General features: G+C 37.9%; 2 protein-coding genes across 6 annotated transcripts; both read left to right on the top strand.

The window, feature by feature from the left end:
* Window positions 1–5,886: 5,886 nt before the first annotated feature.
* LOC143863881 (uncharacterized) lies at window positions 5,887–18,207 on the top strand. 5 transcript variants are annotated; one of them, XM_077374684.1, is made up of 12 exons: window positions 5,887–6,041; window positions 6,265–6,315; window positions 7,491–7,667; window positions 12,398–12,917; window positions 13,020–13,205; window positions 13,287–13,379; window positions 13,461–13,562; window positions 13,649–13,990; window positions 14,073–14,147; window positions 14,246–14,470; window positions 14,555–14,680; window positions 17,946–18,207. In XM_077374684.1, exons 4-11 carry the CDS (start codon window positions 12,420–12,422, stop codon window positions 14,561–14,563), a joined length of 1,530 nt encoding a protein of 509 aa, XP_077230799.1. In that variant the 5' UTR covers window positions 5,887–6,041; window positions 6,265–6,315; window positions 7,491–7,667; window positions 12,398–12,419; the 3' UTR covers window positions 14,564–14,680; window positions 17,946–18,207. The 5 variants fall into 5 exon arrangements, with proteins under 5 accessions (XP_077230799.1, XP_077230784.1, XP_077230778.1 ...); XM_077374669.1 differs by lacking the exon at window positions 7,491–7,667; XM_077374663.1 differs by lacking the exon at window positions 7,491–7,667 and having other exon boundaries at window positions 5,895–6,041; window positions 6,249–6,315.
* On the top strand, window positions 8,105–12,406 carry LOC143869988 (uncharacterized). Its single transcript, XM_077376520.1, has 6 exons — window positions 8,105–8,133; window positions 8,235–10,622; window positions 10,715–11,023; window positions 11,101–11,200; window positions 11,288–12,025; window positions 12,398–12,406. The coding sequence occupies exons 1-6, from the start codon at window positions 8,105–8,107 to the stop codon at window positions 12,404–12,406; spliced, it is 3,573 nt and encodes a 1,190-aa protein (XP_077232635.1).
* Window positions 18,208–23,706: the final 5,499 nt, after the last annotated feature.

Raw genomic sequence — 23,706 nt, 5'->3', positions numbered from 1 at the left:
TGTCTGGCCTAATGCAGTTCATCAAATACATTAGACTCCCTATAACTCTAGAGTATTCAAGTGGATTTACTCCACTTCTTTTATTCTTACATAATCTTATACTAGAATCATATGGGGTAGCCACAGGTTCATAATCAAATTGATTAAACCTTCTAAGAATTTTTTCTACATAATGAGACTGAGATAGAATTATTTCTTCTGGGTTTCTTTTAATTTTGATACCCAGGATTACATCTGCCTTTCCCAGATCTTTCATATCAAAATTATTTGATAAAAAACTTTTAGTGCCTTTAATTACACTAATGTCTGTTCCGATGATTAACATATCATCTACATACAGACAAACAATAACGCTATTATCCCCACTAAATTTGCTCTATACACACTTATCTGATTCATTTATTATGAATCCATTTGATAGCATCACACTATCAAACTTCTCATGCCATTATTTTGGAGCTTGTTTCAAACCATATAGAGATTTTATAAGTTTACACACCTTTTGCTCTTGGTCTTGGATTACAAAGCCTTCAAGTTTATCCATATAGATCTCCTCATCTAATTCACCATTCAGAAATGCAGTTTTGACATCCATTTGATGGATTTTCAGGTTATAGATTGCAGCTATGGCAATTAAGATTCTTATTGTAGTTATTCTGGTTACAGGTGAATAGGTGTCAAAGAAGTCCATTCCTTCTTTTTGCTTGAACCCTTTAGCTACTAATCTAGCTTTATATTTACCTATAGTTCCATCAGTTTTTAATTTCTTCCTAAAGATCCACTTGCAACCAATAGGTTTGCAACCAGGAGGCAGATCTGTCAAGATCCATGTCCCATTACTCAAAATGGAGTCTATTTCACTCTTGATAGCTTTTTTCCAGAATGAAGAATCTGGAAGGGACATTGCCTCTTTATATGTCTTTGGATCTCCTTCTAGAAGATAGGCAATGAACTCTGAACCAAAGTTTTTCTCTACTCTTGCTCTTTTACTTCTTCTAGGCTCTACTGATTCTTCAGACACTAAATGATCTTTATCTATAGATTCAATGGGTCTTTCAAGTGTGTTCTCACTTAGACTAGTCTTATAAGGGAATAAGGTTTCAAAGAATTCAGCATCTCTGGATTATATTATGGTGTTAGGTTGCATATCAACATGATCTGACCTATAAATCAAGAACCTATATGCACTACTGTTTTGTTCATATCCAATGAATGCACAATCAACAGTATTAGGACTTAACTTAGTACTCTTAGGATTTGGAATCCTAACTTTAGCTAAGCACCCCCACACTATAAGATATTTAAGATGTGGTTTTCTATTCTTCCATAACTCGTAAGGAGTTTTGTCAGAATCTTTAAAATATATCTTGTTTAGAATATAAAAAGCAGAGAGAATAGCCTCTCCCCATAAATTTTGAGGTAATCCTGAACTTCCTAACATAGAATTTACCATGTTCATTAGAGTTCTGTTTTTATGTTCAGCAACTCCATTTTGCTGTGGAGAGTATGGTGCAGTAACTTGATGTATTATGCCTTGGTTTTCACAAAATTCACTAAAAGCATTAGAAGTGTATTCACCACCTCTATCCGATCTTAAAATTTTGATCTTCTTTTCTAACTGATTTTCTACTTCTATTTTATATGTAATGAATTTATCAAAAGATTCATCTTTATTTCTAATAAGATTAACAGTACAATATCTAGAGAAATCATCTATAAATGTAATAAAATACCTTTTACCTCCTCTAGTTAAAACATTGTTTAAGTCACATACGTCACTGTGAATTAAATTTAATAATTCTGTTTTTCTTTCTTCTACTTTGTAAAAAGACTTCTTAGAGTACTTTGATTGCACACATACTTCACATTTCTCTACTACTTGATCACTTTTAGGAATTAGACCTATGGTCATCATTTTCTTTAAAGATGCATAGTTAACCTGACCTAGTCTACCATGCCATAAACAAGAAGAATCAGTAATATAAGCAGAAGAAGATGAAGCTTTATTCATACTGTTCTCAGTTACATTCAGTTTGAATAAACTCTTACTAGAGTAACCATTTTCCACAAATTCACCACTTTTAGTGATTACAAATTTATCAGCCTCAAAACCAGTTTAAAACCTTTCTTGATCAGAAGTGACCCAGACACCAGATTATTTCTTATATCTGGTACATAAAAGACATCACAGAGCTTCAGAACTTTTCCAGATGTAAGCTTCAACAGCACTATTCATTTACCCGTCACAACAGATGATGACGAGTTTCCCATGAAAAGCTGCTCTCCATCCCCTACAAGCTCGTAGGAAGAAAATACACTTCTGTCACTACAGATGTGTCTGGTGGCACCAGTGTCCACCCACCAGTCCTTCACGTTACTAACCAGGTTCACTTCATATACTACAGTCGACAGATATTGATCTTCAGCCACATTAGCCTGAGGCGCATTGTTTCCTTGAGGGTTTTTCTTCTTATCATTTTTCCGACAGTTTTTAGCATAGTGACCTGCTTTCCCACATACAAAGCAGTTACTCTTCTTTTTCTTGAAATCCTTATTATTTTTCTTGAAATGACCTTTTCCTGATCCAGATGCAGGTTTAGAATAAGTTTTCTTTCCAGATGAAGATTCAGTGAGATTTGCCTTAGAGTTAAACTCATAGGCCTTAGATTTCTGTTTTCTGAAACGATTTTCATCTTCAGTTCTAAGATAAACAAACAAGTCTTAAAAAGAAAAATAATTTCTGTCATGCAATAATGAGTCTTGGAATTTCTCCCATGAAGGTGGTAGTTTTTCAATAATTACACCAATTTGGATCTGTTCTTCTATTTTGATCCCTCTAGCAAGAATGTCAAAAACAATCAACTGGATCTCATTCACTTGATCCATAATGGATTTTCCATCAACCATATGATATCGAAAATATTTTCTAATTAGATGTTTCTTAGAACCCGCTGCTTCGACTAGGTATTTCTGCTCTAGAGTTTCCCACAATACTTTTGCATACTCAATTCTAAAAAATACATCAAACAATTGATTACTGAGGCAACTCAGTATATGACCTTTACAGAGATAGTTATCTTTTTTTCTTTTCTCAGTGAGATGAGTTCTAGCAGGTTCTTCCTCATTAGGTAATGAGTCAGGATCATTTAAGATATAGTCTAAGTTTAGAAAAGTCAGAAAGAATCGCATTTTTTCCTGCCATCTACCGAAATCCGATCTGTCAAATTTCTCCGGTCTTTCGGTTTGGGAAGCCATGATGATTAATTTCCAATAATCGAAATCCCAAAAATTAGAGATCACAGATCGTAGATTTGCCTTAAGATTGTTAGAAAATTGATGTGCAAATCTGTAATTTAGGATTCGAGAATACCTTATAACAAATTAACCTCACAACTTGAAGACAGAGATCAATAATACTATTTTCTACAATAATAATCTGTATAAAAAAAGAGAAATCGTTAGATCACTTATCGAGTTGAGGCACGAAGAATCTTCGCTGTCCTTAAGGCAAATCTCGTCCCCACTATGACGAATCAACGGTGCAGATGGGCGTCTCGGAGTATGCCTCCAGGATACAACAACTCTCGCTCCAGGGGTGTGCACTCACGCAGCCCGGATGCCTAAGAATTCGCTTGTATTTGCCAAAATCCTTGAGCAGAAAACCAGAGAGAAAACCAGAGAAGAGAAAGAGCAGAAGAAGAATCCGTCAAGGAAATCTTTCTGTTTTCTCTAAAACCGATTTTATAGAAAGGTAATCGACACGTTAGGGTGAAACGTCGTACTCTTTTAATGCGTGAGAGACATTTTTCAAACGGTCACTAAACCACAATTAAGGAATCTCAAATGGTAAAAAAGAGTTAAAACAAAATAAATAAATTCTTGACCGTTAAAAAGGGAAAAATAAATAATAGAAAAAGAAAAGCCTTAGGTCCGCGCGCGGCCGGCTGAACCGCGTCGGGTCGGTCGGCGCGCGTGTGTGGTAAGATCAAAAGCCCACCGGACCCAAGTAGGCGATCCGTGCGCGTAGGATCCCCATGACCTCTTGCTCATTCACAAGGCTACGAGAGTGAAAGTATATATATGGCCACTCTCATCCTCTCACACTTCCCGTCTAAGACTAAAGTTTTCTCATGACTTTAGTCTTTTTTGGAGGGAAGCCCAAGTAATTTGAATGAGAAGCCCAAAAGCATACATATAATGACTAAAAACACCCCATTGTAAGTTTGAATTACAAAAAGACTTTTTTCACATAAAAAGCCAACACACTCTCTCTTTGCATTTTCCATTTCTCCCTTCTCTTATCTGCATCCTCCTCTCTTGATTTCCATCTCCATATTCTCTTCTTTTCTCCATGTCAGACGTACTACCATTGAACTACCATGGAGTCCCAATTCCTTTGAATCTTTCCAATTGCCGGACACTCCCATCTTTGATCCCAAATATGGCAATGCAATATGTCACAGCATGTTATATTGGACTTCACACCAAGCGAACTGATCAATTCTCTCTCTCTCTCTCTCTCTCTCTCTCTCTCTCTCTCTCTCTCTCTCTCTCCACCCACAATCCTTCTGTCGACCGTCTGGTCATCTCTCACAAAACCATGAAACACAATAGGAAGTTCCAAAATTTCCCGGCTTGGACTTCAAAATTAATCCTATCAAGAAACCAAACAAATGGCCATTACCACCATGAGAATCTTATTACAAAACTCCAAAATAGATTTGCCGATGCAATAAAGAAATCTATTCTTGCAGTTAAGAGTATCTAATGCCATGATTCATAGATTGCCAAATAACTTACCGATACCCAACTCCAAGTTTTTTATCTAATAATTTGCTCTGATTCTTTTTCGATAATTTCTAAAGATGTTACTTCCCTTTTGCTAGAAAACAGCCTGAATTTGGTTGCGAAAGCTGGTTTTCCCACGTGGAGTGAAGTCTGCGAAAAGTGGAAAACCTTGATTTTAGAAGCATAAGAAGAATCTCAACAGTTACTTGTCCCAACCAATTTTCTTCCGTTAAAGCAGGGTTTGGAGTTCATTTAAAAAAAAAAAAACAGGGTTAAAAGCTTTCTTCTGTGGCACTGGTTCGGAAATGTTCATCTCATTACTCCAAAATGAATGTTGACAGTAGTCCATCTGTGTTTCTATGTTATGATTTCTTCCATTTGAGGAAGCTTTCTCTTCCATTCAATGGAACTTGGGGATGATTTGTGTTGTCTTTGCTCCAAATTCTTCTACAACATTATGGGGTTGGTGGCAGCTGTGGAAAACTGCCATATCTTCTTTTTTTTGTTTCATCTTCTTTTTAAGAATATGGATTATGTGAGTCAGATAAGATAGTTCATAACTCTTACCTAATTAATGAAGTCTATAAGATCTAGGGATTATTTTGTATGCTGCTTTAATCTATGATAGTGTACTACATGTGGGTATTTATGCTAATTTATGGAGAGATAATCTTATTTTTAAGTAACTAAGGAATCTCCCCTTACCCAAGGTTCCTATTATTTTTCAGCTCTCTTATTATACTTCTTGCAATTTTTTTTCTACACTACAAGAAAAAGGACATTTAGCGACGTTCACTTACTGGCGTTTTATATAAAGGTCCCTAATGGTGTATATGCACCGACGTTCATAAATGAAACGACAGTGAATGGTTACTCCCGCGCCACCGCCCAAAAAAATAAGTTGTTCGCATTTACCAACGTTTGGTGAACGTCACTAAAGTGATTCTTTACCGACCTTCTACAATTAAAACGTCGCAAAATAAATGGATACTTATGGTAGGCCTTTCTGACGTTTTAGAAACGTCTCTGCTCATGAGATCCACCAACGTTATTTCATGAATGTCGGTGAATATACACGAAAAAAAGGCGCACGAGACTTAGGTTTCCTGACCCTCGAGCTTTGTAAAAAAATTTCCCCTTTAGAATAGAATTGAAACCCTCACATTCCAAAAACCCATAGCTAGCATATTCGCCGTTCCTAAACGAAATCATCGAGAAGGAACCCAAATTTCATTTGAGGAAAACCCAACAAGGTAACCTACTTCATCTCTCCAGTTGATTTCCCCATCCAATCGAACAAAACCCCATTTACTCGTTAGGGTTTTCTTTTTTCCTCTCTGAAACCTTCTTCTTTTCTCCATTTAGTTTCCCCATCCTGTCACTAACAAAAACCCCATTTTGTTGTTAGGGTTTTCTTTTTTCCTCTCTAATATTTGTTGCAATATTTCTATTTGATTCAGCAATTTTGCTCTGTAGGATCGAGGCCTCATCGTTAGAGTTTCTGAGAAAGATTTCTTTATTTTGAAGGTAAGCACTCTTATCAATCCCAGTTTAGTTTTTTAATCCGAGTCAGATATCATCTCAATTGTGCTTTCATTTATGTTCTTAATTTTACGATTTTTTTTCTTATAAATTACATTGTTTTGCACAGATTGAAATATGAGTACTCCTGTGTAGATTTCTAGCTCTGTAATGCATTTAGGGTTATTGTTTCCTCTACGAATCTTTTTTTAGGATTTTTTTCCTTATTCTTGTTCTGTAAAGATTGCTAATTATTTCTTTGCATCATCTTCAATGCATGCAAAAGTTGTTGGAATAAGAGAGATTTTCTGGAGTTGTGCTGCAATTTTGTGGTTTTTCTACCTATGCAATTACTTATTTCAAGAGATCGGCAATGTCCTCATGAAATCTCATCTCTAAATCGGGACATCTGTTAGAATAAGATTCAGATGGTATTTTCAACAAGAATCTGTTAGTAATTGCAGAGGCTCATTTCATCAAGGATCTGTAATTGCAGAGGCTCATTCTCAGAATTCTGGCTTCATTTCAGCTAGGATCTGTAAGTGCATGGCTGCCACTTGGAAGTAAATTGTGATCCTACAGCTAAGTTTCATTTCAATTAACAAGTAGTTGAGTTCTCTCTGTCAACTATTGAACTTGTGTTTGAACTAGTCTATTGGTTCATGATCGAACACCTGTTTGGACATTTGATGGCCACTATGTGTTTGATTGAATGCCTGTGTGAGAATATGTTGGGCCACTCCTATAGAAGAATTCCGAGATGCTAGAATAAACACATCTCTACACATTCTATAAAGTAGAGAGCGGCTGAACCATTTTCTATAGAGATGAAGGGCTCCAAAGAAAGGTTGAAACGGGATTGAATAATGGGATTCAAGGGGTTTATAGAAGATGGGTAATAAATGGGAAGTAACTGGGTAACATATGAGGAGTGTCCAAATGGATTCATATGCAATTTCATCTTTATTTTATTTATTTGTTTTGAGCTACAGAAGTTTTACAAATAATCAATAACTATTTTTTCAATTCCTTTTTTCTTCGATTTTACAGCATTTTCCCAAATTTCTCTGCATTTTATTTTCTTCGCAGCAATTATCTCTACTTTGGTCGATTTACCATCAACAAAATTAACTACAAAGCCGATTTGTCAAAACGACTAAACTGATGTGACCACTGATCAGGCTGATGCGTCAGGGAATGATCTGCATCAAACTCCTCTTCTTGAGTAGAACTCCACCTCAAGTTCACATCAGTTTCACCCTGGGAATAACACCTTCAGGATAAAAACAAAAAGACAACCCCGTTCCAGATTTGTGGCTATCATTCCTTGGAATTCAACCTTCCTTGGTCATTGTAAGGTTAGAAATGCATCTGTCATGAATCTCTTTCAGGACATCATTTTGAACAACACTTGGTTCTTGAGACATAGTCATTAATTTGCAATGCTATTGCAATATAAGATTCTAGATAGCAAGTCAGTCAAAACTCTTTTAACGCTCCTAAGTTATGATCACATCATTCGAGTACTCTGATAAGTTTTGTGATAAGTAGTGGTTTTTTTTAATTTCACAGCCAATGGTTTTGTGATTTTGGGTGTGAATCAGATCTACAAGTAGGATTGAGTTTTTGGAGTTTTTTTTAAATGGCGAGAATATATGTGGTTCCTTTCATCCATAAATGCTTACATTAATACATGGCACACATGTTTGGTTATTAAGAGTCATTGATGTACTGGCTGACTGCATAGCATGGGCCTGGAGTAACAAATCTTCTTAAAAAATTCAGGAAATAAGCAATGGACAAAAGTTGGATGCAACTGCCTAGGTATGGCCCTCAAAAGTGACATTACCTTTTCATAGTTAGATTTAATTTTTCCATTACTTGAAGATACAGATCTCACATTTTTTCAACTATGTTTTAATTAGGAATGAACCAGCGTATACGCTTGGCGTTGTGGAGTTTATTAAATTTGCACTTGCTAATACAGTTTATGGGAATAAGTTCAAATGCCCATGTGTTAATTGTGCCAACATTCAATTGGTTGGTGTTAAAGATTGTTTTGATCATCTGATTATCGATGGGATCATGAAGGGCTACACCAGATGGGTTTTCCATGGGGAAGCTGGGTCATCGGTGGTTGATATGACTAGTAGTGATCGCCAAATGAACGAAGAACCAATGATACAAGACGAAATGCAAGATTTGTTAGAAGACATAAGGCCAAGGTTGAACCATAATCAGGACAACTTACCAACAGGTAATGGGGAAAGGCCGAATCAAACAAGTAGAGAGGGGCCTGATGCAAATGCAAAGAAATTTTACAAATTAGTAGAGGATGCCGAGCTAGAACTATACCCAGGGTGCAAGCTCTCAAAATTGTCATTCGTTGTTCAAATTTTTCATATAAAGTGTCTCAATGGATGGAGTAACAAATCTTTCACCATGTTACTTGAGTTGTTGAAAGAGGCATTTCCCACGGGAGCATCGGTGCCAGAGTCATTTTATGAAACGAAGAAGATCATTAGTGATTTAGGCCTCCACTACGATAAAATAGATGCATGCCCCAATGATTGTATGTTGTTTTGGAAAGACGACGCGAAAGAGACTGTATGTCGTATATGTGGGGCTTCCAGGTGGAAGACATATACATTGCATCCAGACGATGCAATAACTCAGACATCGAGAAAAGACCCAAAAATTCCTGCTAAGATTCTGCGTTACTTCCCCATAACACCGAGATTGCAGAGACTATATATGTCGAAGAAAACGGCTGCTTTCATGACATGGCATGATGATAAACGAACAAATGATGGTATATTCAGGCACCCTGCAGACTCCCCAGCGTGGCAGGATTTAGACAGTAGATATCTAAACTTTTCGTCAGATCCTCGTAATGTTAGACTTGGGTTAGCAAGTGACGGGTTCAATCCCTTTAGGACGATGAGTATTGCTCACAGCACGTGGCCTGTTGTTCTTATTCCATATAACTTGCCACCATGGTTGTGCATGAAACAACCGTACATGATGCTCTCATTGCTTATTCCCGGACCATCTGGACCTGGAAATGACTTAGACGTCTATTTACAACCTTTGATTGAAGAGTTGAAAGAACTATGGGATATTGGTTTTCAGACATTTGATGCTTCGAGGAATGAGACGTTTCAGATGCATGCAGCTGTGTTGTGGACGATTAGTGACTTTCCTGCATATGCTAACCTGTCAGGATGGAGCACCAAAGGCGAACTTGCTTGCCCATGTTGTTGTAAGGACACATGTTCTAAGTGGTTGGACTATGGAAGGAAGCAATCTTACATGGGTCACCGACGATTCTTACCCGCAAAGCATAAATTCCGTTTTGATAAAATGAGTTTTGATGGCACCGAGGAAAGGAGGCCAGCTCCAAGGTCGCTAACAGGGCGTCAGGCCCTAGAACAATTAGAAAATGTTAATGTCATCCTTGGTAAGAAGAAGGATACAAAGGGAAAGAAGGCAAATACCAGTGGGAAGGAGGCCAATATCAATGGGAAGGAGGAGGTTACTGGTGGGAAGAAGAGGAAACGTTGGAAGAAACCAAATGAATCCGCAGAAATGTGTATTTCTGCTGAGAAGACCAAGGAAAAGCCTCGTAAGGAACATAATTGGAAGAAAAAAAGTATATTCTTCACTCTCCCTTACTGGGAATCGCTCCTGCTGCGCCATAATCTAGATGTGATGCACATTGAGAAGAATGTATGCGACAATGTAATTGGCACGTTACTGAATATTGAAGGAAAAAGTAAGGACGGTGTGAAAGCGCGGCTAGATTTACGAAAAATGAAATTAAGGAGAACGCTTCACCCAATTACTAAAACAAACAACAAAACATACCTTCCCCCAGCATGCTTCACAATGTCTCCAAAGGAAAAAGATATTTTCTGCAGCATATTGAAGTACGTCAAAGTTCCAGATGGCTATTCATCTAACATATCACGACGTGTGAATCTTAAACAACGCAAGATTTCAGGTTTGAAGAGCCATGATTGTCATGTGTTGATGCAACAATTACTACCATTGGCTATACGAAGAACATTGCCTAAGAATGTTAGCTCGGTTTTGATTGAGCTTTGCAGCTTCTTCAGGGAGTTATGTTCAAAAGTGCTTAAAGCGGGTGACCTCATAAAACTGAAAAAAAGGATCGCATTAACTCTTTGCCATATGGAGAAGATCTTTCCGCCGGCCTTCTTTGATATTATGGTTCATTTACCTATTCATTTAGCGGACGAAGCACGATTAGGTGGACCAGTACAGTACCGATGGATGTACCCCATCGAGAGGTATACATGCATTTTTTTATTCATGGTTTATTAGTTTAAGTGTTTTACATATCCGTGTTTGTGAATTTATTTTAAGAAGTGATGGTTTGTAGGTATCTTCTCACATTAAAATCATATGTACGCAATAGAAATTACGTCGAGGGATCTATAGCAGAGGGTTATCTAGCAGAAGAATGTTTGAATTTTTGTTCAAGGTATCTAGAAGGGGTCGAATCAAAGATGAACCGAAATAAAAGGAATGACGAGGACGTTCGGACCGAAATAGAAGAAGGTTTCTCAAATTTTTCAGTTTCAGGACGCCCTATAGGGAAGGTTAGTACTTTAACTCTGGAAGAAAGGGCGATCGAACAGGCACATCGATATGTACTCTTCAATTGCGAGGCTGTCGGCCCATTTCTTAAGTAAGTCTATTCGATTTGTCAACCTGTAATCACTGTTCCCATAGAACATTCTCTTATATTTTTCAATTCAAATGCAGTACACACATTACCGAAGTTAGGAGAAACAATCCCCGTGCTCGGCCAATGGATATAGAACACAATCACAAAAATGGATTTTCAGATTGGTTTAAAGCTCATGTAAGTATCTGATGGACCTTAAGAAGATCTTATATTGATTTTTATCTAAATTTTATTTAAAAGTTTACTAAATGAGACTATGAATAGGTTGAAACGTTGCGTGAGTCCCGAAGTGAACAAATATCAGAAAAACTGCGATGGTTGAGTGGTCGACCAAATTGCATTGTTAAGAGTTACAAAGGGTATGTTATAAATGGAATTCGGTTCCATACGAAAGATCGCGAACAACAAAGAAAAACCCAGAATAGTGGAGTGGTTGTCACGGCACGAACGTCAAGTTTTGCAAATGCAAGGGATATGAATCCCGATGTGAATGATATCACTTACCACGGTGTCTTGAAGGATGTTATCGAACTTGACTATTTCGGACAAGTAAAGGCAGTGCTATTCAAGTGTGACTGGTTTGATGCAACGCCGGGAAGAGGAGTAAAAATAGATGAGTTTGGTTTTAGAGTTGTAAATATGGCACGTCGTAGCTATGAAGATGAGCCTTTCGTCTTCGCAGCTCAAGTAGAGCAGGTCTTCTATGTTCAAGAGCACCCGAATAATAAAGACTGGCACGTGATTGTTAAGACAAAGCCTAGGGACGTTTTTGACGTGATTGGGGACCTTCCAGAGGCGTATATACAGTGTGAGGTAGTGGAAGAACAAAATGTGGAGGATGTTCAAAGTTGGGAAAGGACAGATATAATTGGGACTGAGATCGATGAATCGTTGGAACAGTTGATCCGATCTAACCAAGAAGATCAAGTAAATGATACGGAGTTAGACGACAACAGTGAAGATGAGAATACCTTCGAGGATGATGATGATGGAGGCGATAATGTAAGTTTTGAAACTTACATTGACATTTGTTTTGCTATCTATCATAGAGGTTGTTTTCCTTCATTCAAGCAAAATTTTAAGCTATATATCCTAACGGTAGCTCTTGCATTATTTAAGCAAAAATTATAATTAGCTAGCTAAATGAAAGCTCCTTGGAATGCCACTTGTCTATGCTGAAATTTAGGATTTTAATAATCTGCTGTGCATATTTGAGTTGTGCAAAACATCAAATTCTTTTTTCAATAGTCAAATTATGACCCATTTCTTCTACTAGTATATTGTAAATTTTGTACTTAATGTATATGTTAGTTTTTCATGTAATGCTTATTTTCTTTAAATCAGTGATGTAAACTTTCCTTTTGGGTACTACAGGTGACATAATTTTGTCTGAGCCATGAGAAAAAGAAAGAATATGCCGAACACCCATGAGTCGCAGCCTTCCGCTCACAGGCAAGAGCCCCATCATTATCATATGAGAGAGCCACAACCCTCTTCCCAGAGGCAGCCAGACACCTCCGCTCTCCCTCACGACTCCCATGCACCTTGGCCGGCATGGGAGTCACAAGAGACTCTCCCACCTTCATATGTACAGGAGACGGTACTACCCTCGGATACGCAAGAGACGCTCCCTCCTTCGCCGTCTCAGGATCCCTTCGTTCCATCCTCATCGAAGCGTGTTCGAGGCCCGACATATTGCAAATCCGTGTGGGCTTCTGATGAGATGATAAATGTCGGATTTAATGCGCTTGGACAGCCGTGTACACAAAACACATGTAAAATGATGAATTTATTTGGCAGCATCGCGAGAATGGCTGATAAATTGCCCATTGATTGTACAGACTGGAGGAAGATGCTACAGCAAAACAAAGAAGATGCATGGGTTATTGCGAAGGTAAGACCATTTGAATTCTTCACAGAAACACACACACACACACACACACATATAAATTTAATATATCATACGGCCGTCGTACTATTCTTACATGTAATGTAGGAAAAATGCGACATTGATGATGAGCGTAAAAAATGGGCTATTGAACGAATCGGTAGGCAGTGGAGGGAATGGAAGAGTGAACTAAAGACCAAATACTTTGATCTGAATCTCCCATGTACTGATCGTAGAGTGATTGAGTCGCAATACATGTCTCTTTGTCGACACTGGAATACGAAAGAATCAAAGGTATGATTTTAAAAATTCATGTCTCATTTTTTCAATTTGAAAAAATATATAAAAATAACTTGACTATCTGTAATGGTGTAGGACCTATGCGCACAAAATAAACTCAATCGATCTAAACTTAAAGTCAAACACAGGGGTGGAACAAAGGCCATTCCAGTATATTGGGAGGAGGAGGTGGGGTTGTGACTGAGTTTTTTAATTTACTTTACTTTTGATTATGACAAGCTATCAATGATATTCTTCATTTGAGGACAGATTAAAAATAATGATGGGAATGCTGTAAGTCGAGGTGACATGTTCATTCGTCTTCACCGCAAGAAAGACGGGACTTATGATGCTGTAGAGCAAAATATTATAGTACGTTTCATAACATTGATGCTTGTTTAAAAAATGTTATAGAACCGTGTAAAAGATTTTATTCTATCACATATTGTTTTTTTCAGGATCAGATAAAAGAGATTGAGTCTCAGCATCCCGATATCAGCCCCGCAGTTGCCCCAAATGACAGCCTCGGCCTTGTACTTGGTGTGGAGAGACGTGGTAGGGTACGCATGATGGGTGCCGGGGTTACCCCTACTTCCGTATTTGGCTCTACGCGCAACATTGGGATGTCGCAGGAGAGGGCTGCATCACTTCAAAGGGCGAACGAGGAACTTACAAATGAGGTGGGATGTTTGAGAGAGAAGCAGGCCCAAATGGAACAAACAATGCAACAAAATCAGGCCCATTTGGAACGCCAATTGGCGGCACTCGTAGCACAGTTCCAAGGCGTCCAAAATAGCAATGTACGACATTAATTTTTTATTCAATACATAGTTCTTTTAGTTCACTATTACCTTAATATGTATCTATCTTGTTGTATGCTAGCCACTCGACAATCATACTCAGTCACGATCGCATGCAACCTCCTCAAGCATCCATAGATATATCCATGGCGATCGGGTATAACTGTTATTTAATTTTAGCTTAAATGATATATTGGTTTGTGACTTTCCCGCTTAATTGTATTTTTTTTTTATGATCATTTGGATTTTTCTAAGGTTACCTTAATGAGCACTCAAAATGATGGGATTGAAGTGGCTCGTGGTATTCGGTTGAGTGTCGATCCAACACATGAAGTTGACGGGGTGCCATTAGGCCGTAATTTCACTATGGTTCAGATCACGGTTGCATTGGAGCCGAAAGAGCCTCTGATTAGAAAAACCGATCTCTACACTGAGATTGGAGACGCTGTAGGTGGAATAATCGCTTGGCCATCGAACTGGGTAAGTTATTTTATTACGACGACATGTTTATTATACCTTGATGCTAAATTTATTCACAAGTAGTATATTTATTTGTTATTGTAGGTGGCGTAATCGCTTAGCCATCGAACTGCGCTTTTTTGTTTATGTATAGATGAGGTCATACTTTCTTGGATTAGTGCTTGTGTTTATTAAAGGAGTATTAGTATTCGTGTTCCCTCTTCATTTAAGGTAAAATACACTCTATCCTTTTCTTATATTATGAAGAACACACATGATGTTTCTATATGTTGGAAAATAGAAGTTTAGATTTCAAATTGTTTGCTGGATTTTTTCTAAAACAGAAACTAATGCTTCATTGATTTATTATAGCTTCTTTCAGAGATTTTAATCCATCTCTAAGCATTTCTTCCATGTCTTTATTTAAATGGAATTCTTAATGAGAAATTTAGTACTTGAGTTTGTGTTTCTTCATTTTTTGTATGTTGGGGGTGGTGGCAGAGGTGGGGAATTATAGGACTATGTGTGTTGGGGGAAGTAGGGAGTAGTAGTATGTGTGTGTAGGGGGGGGGGGTGTGTTAGGGACAATCATATCCAAGTTGACCAACTGGGGGGTTAGGCACACTTGGATTGACCGAATAGAACACATTCCCTTCTTTTATTCATCAATGAAATTTCTGGTGTGCCCAGATTCCTAGATAAATTCCAGGTAAAAAAAATGAAGACTGCACAGCTAGTTGAGACTCTAAAATGTTGAACTATCCATTGGACAAGCAACTAGAGCAAACCTCACCAAAACATTACAAGTACAGTGGATAACTGGATACCATTTCCACTTGCTTCATCCTCACTCTTTTTTTTTTATAGAGCAAGGCATTTAATATAATAAATGGCATAAGAATTTTGCATTTTCTGGAACTTGAAGCCGACCCCAACTAGTTTGGGACAAAGGCATGGTTTTAGAGTGTTGGAACTTGAAGCTCCCTGGTTGCTGATACACTCTTAGTGCTGGCTTGGCGTTCTTGCAAACGCTTGAGTTCTTTCATTTAGCGAAACTGTTAGAATCATGAGTTGAATTGAAATAGGCTTCTGTTATTGTTGTCTTGAACTCTCATTTAACATGATGTACTTGTTTATACTTTAAAATATACTATTTGGAGTATGGACTGAAATATTTTCTGTCAATAGAATTCTTATGAAATCCGAATGAGAATTTTAATTAGGGGTTCTTATGACTAGAAACAATTAAAATGGACAAAGGTCAGAATATGATTTATTCAATCTGCTTATGCATTGGAAATCAATTAAGCTTATTTAACAATAGGCAATGACAATAGGTAATCTGGTGCATATTTGCATAATGACACATTGATGCCTCTTTTTAGAACTTACTACTCCGGTGGTAGGAGAAGAATGAGTACAATTTACTCCATGGAATTCTGTACGAATTCAGACCTATTTGTTGTTGTATACCTTAAAGCTTTTTAATGGTAGTGGTCTCTCCATCGAACAGAATATGTGTATGCGGATCATTAAACAAGAAAATCTGACAACCATTGAATTTGTCTTGTGGTTTATTGCACCCCTAGACCTTTGCACGTACCATCTAGGGCCTTTTCCCATGACTTATACCCTCCTTTTTAGTAATGCTTCTGATGAAAAATTTATGAATCTTAATGGCGTTCTTCGCTGTTATAAAGCAGTATCGGGGCGAAGGATTAACTTTGCTAAGTCCGTGATATGGGTATACATTTCAGTGAAGAGTAAGGGTATTGGCTTGCAAGTGTGCTTTGCTTAAGGAGGGCTCAATCCCGAATTTGTATTTAGAGCTTTCATTGTGCTCATTGATCGACCTACCAAAAGAGTGTGGGATCTTGTCATTGAAAGGGTGGAGAGGAGGCTCTCTCCTTAGAAGAAAAGTTTTTTTCTGTAGGTGGATGGATCACTTTGATCAAATTCATGTTGCAACTTTGCATCAATTGCTGTTATTAGTAGGTTGCACCAACTTCAGCATTTCTTTTTGTTGAATTACAAAGAGTGGAAGTAGAAAGAACCACCTGGTTGGATGGAGGTTTGTCAACCCAAGAAGGTGGCCTTGGGAATAGAACCTTGTGTGTCATGATCAATGCGCTCATTTGTAAATAGCTCTGGAGGTTTGGATCATAAAGAACTCATCTTTGGAGATCGGTGATCGAGGAGACATATGGTGCTAGCTTTGGTGGTTGGTATTCAATTGATGAGCTCAGAATTTCATGATGTTACAGTGTGGAAGGATATCTTCAGTTCCCTCTTCAATTCTAAAAGGGGATTTGATTCAGAGTTGGCAGTGGGGATCAGATTTTTTTTTGGCATGACCTTTGGTTTGGGACTTCTTCCCTAAGGGAGGACTCCTTGAGATTTTTTGCATTGCCTTTGAGATTGGGATAATGCGGGGGACTATTATAGTAGACATGAGCGTAAAATGGTCCGGATTGTGCATTTTCATAGGCGATTTTTCAACCAAGAGATCTGTTACGTGCCTAATTGACCGTAACTCAAACAAACAAAACTACAGATAGAAAGAGAAGGGAAGAGAGGTTGATTCGAGGCAACCGGACCTCCAAGAGATCTGTTACGTGCCTAATTCACCCGTACCTTATTTTTTCTATGGGCATGTTTATGTAAAATTTATGTGCAGTGCATAGTGGAATAATGTGAAAAAACAGTGTATCCTATCAGACTGTTGCTAGGGCTGGTTTGTTATTGTGATGGGCACCCCAACTCTTTCACTTGATTTACTAAGTGTTTACCTGTCCTTATGGCAGACAATTTAAGCCAATGACTGTTTATGGCTCTATGTTAGTTGTTTGGGTTTGAGGGTTTTTCTATATACAGGTAACATGATTATATAATCTTCAAACCCAAGGGGAACATATTCCCATGTATATTAGCTGTGCAACTTTGATATCATCAAACAGTGAAGCATAATAAAAGGGAGTTTTTACATGATGCCCGACCGTCAAGTAGCGTCAAAAAGCTACCGCCCTTGATATTTGATCCAACAGCAGCCCACTTTTTAAGAGGCTGCTGTTGGATCAAATATCAAGGGTGGTACTTTTGAGGTACCACCTTGACGCTACTTGACTGTTTATGTGCAGTTGAAATCAACTCATTTACAGCTTTATAACTCTAGTATTGGATCATTTATAAAGTCTTATCTCTCTTCTATAATTGTTGTTTGAACGTCACTGCCATCAGCACAACCATCCTTTGATATCTTCACTAACACATCTTGTCTTTTAGTATTTAAAGAGCTGTCAAAAGGTTATTACAGTTCCCAACAAGCTCTCACAAGCCAAATAAAAAAGAAAAGACAGGTTGGGTCTGTTGGGGTTCCACGTGAAAGCAAAGATCCCACATCGGATGTATAATGAGATGGTTTCCTATTTATGTATGAACATGAATGCTTTCCCTATATATTTTTCTGTTATCTAATATCATGATTTTTGGTACACAGGAGCGAGACGAACTTGTGGAAATATACGGGGGCATAGGATGTGATATTTATCCGACTGACAAATGTATCCGATTTTTGGTGACTTTTAGCAGCGGTTATGACCGCTGCCATAGACCCTTTTTGTTGTAGTGAAGGAAATGGTTTGTTTGATGACTTTGGATGCCGTTTTTAATGTTGTTTGGATGCCAATATATATGTACATGTTACTTTCTAATGGGTAAATGTTTTGGTTAATTTTACATGGAAATGATTTGTTTGATGACTTTGGATGCCTTATTTTTCTCTTGTTTATATGCCAACAGATTCATGTTATTTTCTAATGGGTATAGGATTTATACAGGTTCTAAGTCCCCCAATTTGCTGCTCTGTTTGCGGGAAAAAAAAAAAAAAAAAAACTATTCACCGGCGGTCATAAAACCGTCGGTAAATCTAAAAATAAACGCCTCTATAATGTTCACCGACGGTTATAACCGCCGGTGTATGTCATAAATACCGACAGTACTAATGAGCGTCGGTATAAAGAAACGAGAAAAGTACATCCAAGTGTCATTTACCATCATGTGGCGACGCTCATACCCGCCGGTGTAAGGTACATACAACGACGATTCCTTCAACCGTCGGTACATATTTTTTTCGATGGCAATTTTCCTGTCACTTTACCGACGTTTCTAAGCGTCGGTATAAAGCTCTACACCGACGGTTATTACAGACCGTCGGTAAATGTTCTGTCACTTTACCGACGTTTTGAAACGTCGGTATAAAGATATACACCGACGGTTATTACGGACCGTCGGTAATATGGTTTAGTCACGGTGAAATTACCGACGCTACCGTAAACCGTCGGTGTTACGTAAAGCGACGTTTTTACGGGTTTTTACCGACGGTCGCGAACGTCGCTGAATCCCCTTTTTCTTGTAGTGCTATATATTGTTGTGTTTTCGTTCAGCTTACACGTGCCTGGCTTAAGTTTCCTTTACTCTTAGCACATTTATTTCTTTCCTATAATTAGTTAATCCTCCATTAGTAATTAAACTTCTCAAAGTTGTTCTTGTGTACCATAAGTAAAAAAATCAGAAATACTTCTGTTACGTGTTCATGTAATAGGATCATTGGTAAATTTGAGTTTTGTTCATTTTTAATTTTTTTTTTTTTTTTTTGAATTTAATATGCAGGCAATAGATTCTTATTCTAGCGCTGTTCACTTAAAGCCAACGGATACTGTTATTCTTGGCAACAGATGCCTTGCATATAGCAGGTGAATTGTTTGCATTTTTTTCTATCTATTCTATTTTAAGATCAGTGCCATCTTCACATATCAGGGTTAGCACAATTTTAAAAGGTAAACATGATGAGTGTTCTTCTGACGAACCACTATTCCATGGTTGGGATTATACATATTATGCCGAAGTATGTCTCGACTCCATTTATTGTATGCTAAAAGTTGTATCTCGTTCTTTTACCAACATTATATGCTTATATTTTTTGAATCATTATTTCAGCTTGCACTAATGGATGCCCAGGCCATCTATGCTGATAGTACAGAATGAACATATTATTTGATGGCCAATGTGCTACTCTTGGTATGTTAAAGTCAATATGATTTTCATTTCTGTGTGTTTTTCATTTTTGTCACCAAAACATGCACAATGTAGAGTGGGTCCCAGCCAAAGAGTATAGGCGATCCTTTGTGTAGGGCAGAAATATTTTTTCTACTATGCAATAAAATGTGTGCTGGTGTATGTGCTAGTCCATTGGAGGGGCGTTTTTGTCTTTTATTTTAGTTAGGGTTAGTATAAATAGTATTTTTAAAAAAAGGGGTTAGTATAAATGGGGAGTCTTGTCATTTTGGGTGAAGAATTGGGAATTTGGACAATTTGTTTCAACTCCTTCCTCCAACAAGAGAATGAGTTTTCTATCCAGGGAGTTGGCTGCATTAGGCTCTGTTTGAATGCAGATAGTTACCTTGTAGATTAGTGGTATAAGCAGGGAGGAGACAAACATTTGTAGTGTTTGATCTACCTAGGATTTACATGGTAGAATAGTGATAAGTAGTGTTTGGTTGCCAACCTCATTGAGCAATGGGAGGGGGTGTTATTACCAATATAGAAAGAGGAGAGAGCGAGAGAGGGAAGAAAGAGAAAGACAGAAAGATAAAAAGCAGAATTCTACTTGCCAAATTCCTCATTTTTTTGAGAAACTTGGCATAGAAGGTATAAGTAGGGAACATGCGTGCCACGTCACCAGACAAGCAATAATTACCTTTAAATCTTGTCTAGTAGCCTCCAGGGATTGTGGTGCTAAATTGGCAACTAAACACCATAAAGTTACCAAAAAAACATTTTTATGCTTGGGACATCTTGATCTTGAAGATGCCAGACATTATTTGCAGTCATTCATGGGTCTTGGGCCCTAACCTAGTTGGTGACTCTACTCTATTTCCTGTGAAATCTGGGTTTTCGACCCCGAATTCTTGGAAAACATGAAATTATGCAGAAAATGTGAAAATAATGCCATAAACATAAAAACAATGCCAAATGTGGGAGGATGGAATGACGACCGACGATCGGGAGAGGGAAATGAGAGCGGCCTTCCGCATGAAATTTCCCTTTTCAAGATCTGACTGGCCTTGTCGCCCGATGGGGCTGTGGAGCGGGTCCCTCATACTGTTACCTTCTTATGTAACCCATTCTTTCAATCGCAATGACTTTCTTCTTTGCTTGTAGGGATGGAGTTCAGGTAAATTTCCCTTTGTCTTTTTTAACTTTATTAGAGAAGTTGTAATTGACAGAAAAAATGGTTAAAAATTTAAAATACCATCTCTTTTGATTCTTCTGACTACATATTTATGCATTGCAGGCAAAATAAATTTATGGATCAGGTGATATAGGAAAAAAAAAAAGGTAATTGTCTACTTTTCTTAGTTTTTTATAAGCTCATGAATTTCATTATTTTGAGTAATGCAAAAAATATATACTTGTATATGAGGTGAATATGGAGACTGATAATATAAGTCACAATTCCTGACTTCACTATTGAAACGATTATTGTTAAGAAATGATAATATTTAATTGTCAACCATGGTTCCCATAGAGATTTGAGAGGGCATGATTGGGATGAGCCTGTAAAGTGGATAAAGATCAGGAAAAAGCCATTCCGGGTAGAGTTTTTTGTCTCCTGATTTTTTGCCACTCATTACTGCAGACACTAGTTTCCTGTTTTTTGTTTCCTGATTTTTAGCTACTTCACCCTCATCTTCACTTTGAGACACCAGTTAATCATGAAAAAAATTCATGGTAACTAAACATGCCCTTCAAGACTGCCAAATCATACATATAGAGAATTTATATGGTGGACGAAGTGCATGCAAGTGCAGCCTAAAATTACAGCGGAGCCGACATTGTTTGGGTGATCCAAAACATTCATTTGTTGAGCCTTGACGTAGGTACGTTGTGCCCTAGAAATCAAATCTTCCATGTAGGAGGATGATCTAACCCTCTGATTTATGGGGGTTTAAAATGAAGGACACAATACAGAAAACTCCACGAATCAAAGAGTGAAGATCATCATATGGTGGAAATTTTCTGGGCACACCCTATCTATGTCAGGGCCCAACAAATGAATGAAATTTTTGGATCACCCAAACAAAGTGGGTCCCACTGTATTTTTGGACTGCACTTGCATCATTATCGGGCAGGTCCTATGGAGGGTGGACCAAGGAAAGCATGAAACGAAAGCATGAAACGCCCCTTGCAATGGGGTAACACAATTTCCAAGCGGGAAATGATTCGTTTCCTTAAAAAAAAATGAGAAACTCTGGAATCACCTTTCCCCATTTTGGGAATCAAGTTTTTACAATTAGGGGAAGGGAGATGAGAAATTCGCACTCCAATTTCGCATTCCCCCCTACTTATTGTGTGTTTGGCGTACCGTTTGAAATAGCGTTTAAAACTCCGTTTTGCAAAACGGTATTTTCATGTTTGGTTGGCCAGATCAAAACGGCGTTTTAAACAGCAAACGGAGGTATTGTGTGTTTGGTTGCAAATGCCCCAAAACTGAGTTTTAGTGGTAAAATGACCAAAAAGGGCATTGTTTGGTTGGCTTCAATGTAACTCAACTACTCTCTCATTAGGCCCAATATTAAAAGGTCATTAGGATCTCATTCAAACACTATTAAAATTTAACATCATTGCCAAAAAAAAAATTGCTATACCTTTGGGGTTCTTCTCCTTCTTCTTCTCAACGGCCGGATTTGACGGACGAGTGGAGGCGCTGAGGCAATGAGGCGTGAGAGGGTTTGCAACTTTGCAAAGTAGATGAAGAAAGTAAGAAACTAGGGTTTCTTTTAATTCTTTTGTCTTTAAAAAATTAAAATTAAGAGATCATATAATGATATCAGCAGCCCCTTGTTTTGAATTAAATATTAACAATTTAACAAATTTGTGTCCTCAAGAATGATATTAACACCCCCACTTTTTTTATATTTGACGTAACGCATAAAATCGCACGCATATACGTAAAAATGGATTTTGGTGAGGGCAAACATGTAACAACCCGTAGCCCAAAAACTCCATACAAAACGGCGTTTTGCAAACGGACCTCCCCCCCTCCGTTTGCAAAACGCCATTTTGAGGGTTCAAAACGGTGTTTCAAACGGCGTTTCAAACGGTGGCTGCGCACCCAAACACTCCCAAACGGCCGTTTGGCCCCAAAACGGTGTTTCAAACGTCAAACGGTGTTTTAAACGGTACGCCAAACACGCACTTAAAATGTTAAAACTTTTAACGTTAACAAGTCAAATAGCTTACCAATTGCGGTAAGCAGCCGGTAACCCATATAAATCGAGGTTTTTGAGTTTTTATATGGTGTCCAATATATTTTGGGAAATGATTTATAGAGGCTAGGATCAACCCTCTAACATTCAGATCGGAGGGTTAGGATCAACCTATGGAAATGATTTTTGGGGTACAACCTATTTAGGCTGTGGCCCATCTAATGGACGGTTTGGATCATCCTATGGTGCGGGCCATACAGTACTTTAATAAAGTGAGGAGTGCCCTCATCAAAATACAGTAGTGCTGATAACATTAATTAGTGTTTTCATTTATTTGACCGTTCTTACTACATTTTTAAACCATTGCATTTTCCTCATCCCGTTGCCAACCACGTTAACCCAGAATTTTCCTCATCCCATTGTTCTGCAGTTTCACATTTTGCTAACTATGGTTGGACAACAGCATACATCTCAACATCATCTATCGTCTTCAAAGAATGACCACTCACCTCACTCACCTATTTGTCTTCGACCATCAACAATTGAAATGGTGAACCATTGAAATTGAGGAAGATCTAATCTTTACTAGCACTACTTTATTTCAATGCCAAATCATCCTTAGATCTATAAATTAGAATTATTTATTTATGCTTGTACTTTAGAACTTGTAGTTGTCTTTAAGCATTCTATTAATTATCTCCCCGTGGATGATCCCGAGACTGCGGAGCTCTCCTTCACGTGGATGATCCTGAGACTTGCGTGGGGGCACGTCCCCCGGCCTCTCTCGGATCGGGTTCCACACTCCCCATATGTTTATTACTTGTGTTATTATCCTCTAAACATTCATTTATAACTCAACTCTATCTACTCTTCATACATAATCAAATTTAATTAATCTAGCTTGTTTTCCAATATTTAAATTGTTTATATGTCACTTCCTCTATGAATAAGTTTAAAATTGCATGAACCCACTCACGGGTTTGCTCCCTG

The sequence above is a fragment of the Tasmannia lanceolata genome, unplaced genomic scaffold (assembly GCF_043159265.1).
Source record: "Tasmannia lanceolata isolate RefF3 unplaced genomic scaffold, GAP_Taslan_0.1 ptg000003l, whole genome shotgun sequence".
NCBI classification, from domain to species: domain Eukaryota; kingdom Viridiplantae; phylum Streptophyta; class Magnoliopsida; order Canellales; family Winteraceae; genus Tasmannia; species Tasmannia lanceolata.
The sequence above is the reverse complement of the archived record's forward strand: the minus strand, read 5'-3'. Positions and strand labels throughout refer to the sequence as shown.

Bases quoted from the DNA above. Each gene is read 5' to 3' on its own strand.
- LOC143863881 (XM_077374669.1), top strand. From the start codon at position 12,420: ATGAGAAAAAGAAAGAATATGCCGAACACCCATGAGTCGCAGCCTTCC. The intron at 13,380-13,460 runs GTGGGGTTGTGA...ATTTGAGGACAG, and splicing joins CAGTATATTGGGAGGAGGAG to ATTAAAAATAATGATGGGAA. The intron at 13,991-14,072 runs GTACGACATTAA...GTTGTATGCTAG, and splicing joins AAGGCGTCCAAAATAGCAAT to CCACTCGACAATCATACTCA.
- LOC143869988 (XM_077376520.1), top strand. From the start codon at position 8,105: ATGGACAAAAGTTGGATGCAACTGCCTAG. The intron at 11,024-11,100 runs GTAAGTCTATTC...ATTCAAATGCAG, and splicing joins GCTGTCGGCCCATTTCTTAA to TACACACATTACCGAAGTTA. The intron at 11,201-11,287 runs GTAAGTATCTGA...GACTATGAATAG, and splicing joins CAGATTGGTTTAAAGCTCAT to GTTGAAACGTTGCGTGAGTC.